This window comes from Oryza sativa, chromosome 7 (genome assembly GCF_034140825.1).
Source record: "Oryza sativa Japonica Group chromosome 7, ASM3414082v1".
Classification (NCBI taxonomy): Eukaryota; Viridiplantae; Streptophyta; class Magnoliopsida; order Poales; family Poaceae; genus Oryza; species Oryza sativa.
Window position 1 is genome coordinate 13229004 of NC_089041.1, and position 6068 is coordinate 13235071.

Sequence of the window (6068 nt, forward strand, 5' to 3'; positions counted from 1 at the left end):
ATCATGGCCCAGCCCAATGATACCAAAACAAATGGTGGGTAAAACAATCGTGCAGGACGATCGTTGGAGGTTTAGGCTTGAGCCTTTGGGACGTATGACCGTCCGTACGAGCAGCAATGGTGTGGTGACGTATTTGGCTCAGCACCTCGGCGGCAGTGAAAAGATAATAAATGGCTAATCCCTAAAACCTGCAATTTCTTATACTTATGTTTATAAGCCAAAATTTGAATTTTAAACTTAATTTTGATTATGATTCTTTGGTTTTTTTTTTCATCATAGTTTATTTTATAGCATTTGCTTTTGAGTCACTAAAGCCACAAGTATAAAAATTTTACTCACAAAAGATTCTTTATTTGCTAATAAGCGAAACAATGGGGCTGTAAAAACACAGTAATTTTTGGCAGGAAACCCCACTATTTCGGAAGCAAATAATACCAATGTTCTATACAACAAATCTCAAAGAATCGATTTAGGCTTGCCCGGTTTGTTTCATGACGGCAGCAAGAGTTAACATGAGTTGACACAGTCAACATTCAGATATCATATATTCTTGAAATGTAACTTCCTCACAAGAAGTGCATGTTCTTGATTTACACTGATATGTGGAAGCCCAGAAATCAAAACAAGAGAATTGCTGGCTACAGGATATGAATTGCAGGATCTACAGAACAACACATAGCATGGAGATAAAAAAAAATCCATATCAAAGCTAATCTAATGAACTGACCTCCACAAGCTTCATTTTCCTATAGCCAGTTCTTTGGTGAGGTCTCTTGTAAGGCTGAGGGCTAATGTGTTGTGCCATGGGAAAAGAGTACGAGTAACGGGAAGTTTCCTTCGAAGATCCTGTGCACATATATAACCAGTAAACACAACTGAGCAGAGGATAGGTAAAAGTAGCAACAAAATTTACTAGCATTATAACTATCATGCAAATTCTTAAATTGTTACTGCCTCCTTGGTGTACCTTGAAGGTTGCATCAGACAAATTCATGTATGATTCCTGTTCACAAGTGAAAAGAATGGCATTACTCATTATGTTAACATATAAGCTTGAATAAACAAATAGGGACAGGTTTCAACCTCAAGTGATGACAAATATTCTGACTCATGATGCCGAATGATGTTAGTTATTGATACTGCACATTCCTCAGGAGACTGAAACACGAGTAATAGCACATGAAAAGAACAGTTAAGGGTTTCGCATTTTTCAGCCTGGTGAAGATTAAAAACAAGCAAAAACAAAGCAAGCAAAATGATGCAAGCATAATGCAGCTCTAAACAAAACATTACGCTTAACATACACAAATGCTCCGGACAAGCACATGCAAAAACTCCAGAACCAAAAAGGAAATGAAATAGGGGCAAAATTTACCCGTGCAATTTTTATATTAAAAAATCTACTCAATCATAAGTTGATCCTTTCAGTTCACCCCAGGAAATAAAAAGGATAAATAAAATTTCAACTTTGTTTGTTTTAACAGTTTGCATCAATAGAATATCGACAACAACTCAAAGTATCAGGCACCAACCCAACACAATTAAGCATAGTGCAGATATAAATTTTTTAAGGTTCTATGAAAATCTATCAGTAACATAAACTGTACTTCATCCATGAATGCAGAGCACATACTTATGCATGCGCAACTAAGTTTACAGGGTATACATGTATATATAATTCTCTAAAACTCAGTAGCAAATCATACCAAAGCAGGAGAAAATTTTCTCCAAAATATATTGAACAGTAGAATGAACTTAGCACGTAAACCTAAAGCAGCAAAACAACAAACGATGAAATAGTGTGTGGATTACTGCACGAGGTCAAAAGAAGCAGATGCCATCAATCGTTCATAACATGCCAGGATAAAAAAAATAGGTATTGTATGAACTAACCTGCAATATGGTGGAATCCTTGCAATCGATGTTAGTATCCAGCTGCACATTTCCCTCTTCAAAATAATGAGCACCTACCTGGTATATGCACATGTATCTTAGTTACCAACTTCAATTACAATAACAATAATTAACCATGTTTTAGCGCTAGCTAAGTAAAAGCAAACCTGTATTTTCCCTTTAATTTCGACAAGCTGTAATCCATCTATGAATTCCAGAGTCCAAATTGAGCGCCAATTGCCGTTGCTGGATGACTCAATACAAAGTTGTCTCCATCAGTGAATAAATAATGAAATGTCAAACTATGACGAGAGGACTTAAGCGACTCTAGTAACAGATTATGTGAAGCAAGGATTCAGCCAAAGCACAATTCTAAACTTTTCTGCATAAAAACTAAAGACACCATAATATTGTGGGAAGATGATAAAGAGGGTACCCACAAAACACATGATTAGTTCAAAGGGAAAATAAAGAATTAAACACTCACAGATGTGCAAACCTATGATCCAGAAGTTGAATATGAAATAGCTTCTCATAGGAATGCCAAAATTTTCTAGAAACCTCAATAAGGATCTAAAATGTATAGAAGAGATACACAAAATGGACATATAAACAAGTTCAAGATTAGAGAAAACTAGGCAAGTATCTGTAACAACAGAGAAAATGCAGACTCAGACAACATACCAAAAGTTTTGTGGGCTGCGTTTAGCAGCAGAAATAACTGCTGCAAAACGAAAATCAACTCCTGGTCCCTCTATATCTTTTCCGCTGGTACAATAAACAGCACACACCCCTTTTGGATAAGCTTCACCAACATATTTGGATAATTCAACATCCAGGGCACTCCTGCACCCATAACAAAAGGTGCAGAACATAAATTGACTAGCAAGGCAATGTGGAGTTCAAGAAATTTGGGGAAAAGAATAGCATAATTATGGTACCTGAAATCTTCAATGTATGCTGAAGGAAGCTCCTCATCAGCAGCTGGCCTCAATTTTGTACATTTCTTTTAACATGTAAAACAAAAAACATGGTGACTTAAATTAAAGCAGACACATCATGTTTCAAATGAACAAAGAAAACTATAGACATTTCAAAAACAAATACTTAACCAAACATCTCAATCTAACCCGGTGTTAGAGAATGAAAGCCATTGTCTAGAGGTAACACAAGTTAATACAAAATGGATTGGGCAGAAACCTGTAATACTAGTTACTGAAGCTTAATACAGCTGCTGCTGGATGTACTATTTGAGGTATAATGAAAAGCTCTTTTACCTACATCTATGCTATTCCATTGAAAATAGGTAACTTAATCTATGTCCAGAAAATTCATAATTATGGTCATAATTTATTCCTCAGTTAACACTGTAAATAAAAAAAGTAGAAACTTGTGGGATCAAACTTTTACATGCAGAGTTCAGTTACAATACTAATCTATGTGGACTATATTCAATGTAACATGTTCTTCAAGAAAGATAGTTCAGTATCAATATCCTGTGATTGGATCCATTTCTCAATTAATATTCATCAAATGAATAAGAATAGTCAAACCATCAAGCTCAAGATACTGTGCATATTAAATTACAGACGTGAAACTGCTTCATATAGTTCATAGACCATAAGTTAAGATGACCATCCATTGTTTAGTAGTTATATATGTTCTCTTACTTTAAAAGATTCTATGTTAAATATGCATAGCTGGCTTAAGAACTAAATCCAGGATAAGCAGATGTAAAGTCTGCAGCATTACCTGTTTAATATGGTCCACTGTAGCAACTTGAGCAGTCCTAGGATCCAGATAATTGTTCTTGTCAAGCTCCCCATAAGTTGTGATAATTATCTGCGCGCGAGGACACATTGTTTTAATGTCTGGCCAGCAAGCACCCACCCTCGAGTGTTAAGGCATCATCCTATAGTCTCATGCTCATAAACATACCAATGAGAAACACCAATAGCTTACTGAATTTAATAAAAGTAAAGTAACAAACACAATAGCCACAAGTGATTTATTAATCACTACCTAAAAGCCAGATTTGCTAAGTCTTAACCGCTGATTTACGAGCTACAACAAGCACAACCCTACAGTAGATAGAACACACTCAATTTCGAGCACGTGAGAACACGCGACGGCAAAAGTCGGCAAGGAGAGGAGATGGCCCAGTGCTCACATCACCGCTGCGGTCAGGGAGCTCGAGGGCCACGAGGTGCGCCTTGTTGTGCTCCGGGAAGGCCTCCGCCGCGGCGGCCTCGTACACCGCCTCGTCCCCCAGCAGCGCTCGCACATCTGCGCGCCCACGCCGAAGAGGAATCAAACAACGAAACACACGGGGCTGTACAGCTTGGATTGCGAGGGTCAGGAAGAGGGGTTGGGGGGATTGCCTTTGGCGACGTAGTGGATCTCGCCGGCGGGGGCGTTGGAGAGGAACCAGACGGCGATCTCCCTCTTCTCCTCACCGTCCGACATTTGGGCGGCCGTGGAGGCTGTGGTGGGTGGGGGGCGGCGATGTCGGGTGCGCGGAGAGGGCAGGAGGGGAGAAGCGAGGGGGCAGTGCGTGCCGCTCTTCGGCCGCACTGGCGAGCTGGCAGTGCTCCTACGACCTAGAGGCAGTGCGGGCGAGCCGGCCGCCGGCGAGGCACCGGCCGCGGTGGGGACGAGCGGTGGGCGGTGCTCCGACGTCCAGATCTGGACGAGAAGAATAGCGGGAAGAGAGCGAGAGGGACGCGAGAGATTGAGAGGTCTCTGCCTCACTGATCGATCTAGTGGTGGACGATGATCGCCGTACCGATCGGACGGACGAGATGGTAGCTTTGGAGTTGATTAACGAAAAGCTCCATATTGATGGCGGATTAATGGGAATGGAAGAACAGATAACGTTAAATTAAAGGCTAAACTGACGTGATGTAAAGCAACCTGTCATATTTTGACCTTTGAATGTGCTTTTACATGCGGTTGAGATTAATGGATTGGAGTTGGAGGACTACTTTGTTGCAGTTTTGCAGGCTTTTTCTGTAAGAAAAGGACGGTGTGTTCGCTGGTTCTGCTTGAGCCTGGAAAACGGGGCAATAACCGTGTTTAGTTCACACCAAAATTGGTAGTTTGGTTGAAATTGGAACCATATGACATAAAAGTTAGAAGTTTATGTGTGTAGGAAAGTTTTAATGTGATGAAAAAGTTGGAACTTTGAAGAATTATTTTGGAACTAAACATGGCCTAACGTGTGATTTATTAAGTATTAGCTAATTTTTTTTAAAAAAAGATTAATTTATTTTTTAAGCTACTTTCGTATAGAAACTTTTTTTTAAAAAAATGCACCGTTTAACAGTTTGAAAAACATGCGCGCGGAAAACGAGAGAAAGGGGTTGGGAAAAGGGGCATTGTTTGAAGGGTTAATTAGATCCATGCCATTAAAATTTTAGCAGTTTTGAAATATAACATTACTATTTGTCTATATTTGTAACGATACCACTGCTACTTGTTTGAAATCTTAGTGGTGTCACTGAGATACGTATTTTGCATGTATTGAATGAAAATGCTCTCATCTTCTACCTCTCTCTCTTCCCCATTTTCTACCCCTCAACTCTTTCCCCTCGCTGCGCCGCTCATTCCATCCCCACCACTCCTAATGCTGCTCGCGATGCCGCCGCTCACCGTCGCTACAGCTCATTGCTGCCGCCGTGGCCCTACTACTGCAGCCACTCGACAATGGCGAGAGAAGATTAGCAAGCGTGCTTAATTAGGGCTTGTTGGGTGGAGTCAGGTACTCAGGTTCACCTTGAGCTTCTGGATTGTGGGCACATCGGTCTTGAATGATTTGGCGAGCACGGCTTCGTCGATGCCAGTGCCGAACACAGTGACCGGCACTGCCACGAGCCCCGCGGCGACGCTGCCGAACGCCGAGAGCGCCATGGCCAACTGGTTCCGCTGTTGCTGCTACCACCGCTCGTCGCCGCGCCGCCGCGTCGATGTTGCTACTGCTACTGCCACCACTCGTCGCCGTGCCGCCTTTTGTTGCAGCTGCTGCCGCCGCGGCCGCCACTGCTGCTGTGCCACGCCGCTGCTGCTGCCGCCGCTCGTCGCCGCACCACCGCATCGATGCTGCTACTGCTGCTGCTGTCGTCGCCGCGCCGCATCTGCTGCTGCTGCCGCCAACGCGCCGCTGAGAAGGAAGAGAG

The 6068-nt window shown here is 41.9% G+C and overlaps 1 protein-coding gene across 1 annotated transcript; it reads right to left on the minus strand.

Annotated features, from left to right (window-relative positions):
• Nucleotides 1-517: 517 nt before the first annotated feature.
• On the minus strand, nucleotides 518-4596 carry LOC4343018 (F-actin-capping protein subunit alpha). The gene is made up of 10 exons (XM_015789703.3): nucleotides 4275-4596; nucleotides 4064-4179; nucleotides 3646-3735; nucleotides 2835-2899; nucleotides 2578-2739; nucleotides 2061-2139; nucleotides 1894-1971; nucleotides 1084-1158; nucleotides 968-1003; nucleotides 518-846 (listed from the first exon to the last, which is right to left on the minus strand). Exons 1-10 carry the CDS (start codon nucleotides 4357-4359, stop codon nucleotides 739-741), a joined length of 894 nt encoding a protein of 297 aa, XP_015645189.1. The 5' UTR covers nucleotides 4360-4596; the 3' UTR covers nucleotides 518-738.
• Between the last annotated feature and the right edge of the window lie 1472 nt (nucleotides 4597-6068).

Coding starts and splice junctions, on each gene's coding strand:
- LOC4343018 (XM_015789703.3), bottom strand. CDS start 4,359: ATGTCGGACGGTGAGGAGAAGAGGGAGATCGCCGTCTGGTTCCTCTCC. Junction 2,140..2,577: donor CGCAGCCCACAAAACTTTTG/GTATGTTGTCTG, acceptor TGAGTCATCCAG/CAACGGCAATTGGCGCTCAA. Junction 1,972..2,060: donor AAATTAAAGGGAAAATACAG/GTTTGCTTTTAC, acceptor TGCATATACCAG/GTAGGTGCTCATTATTTTGA.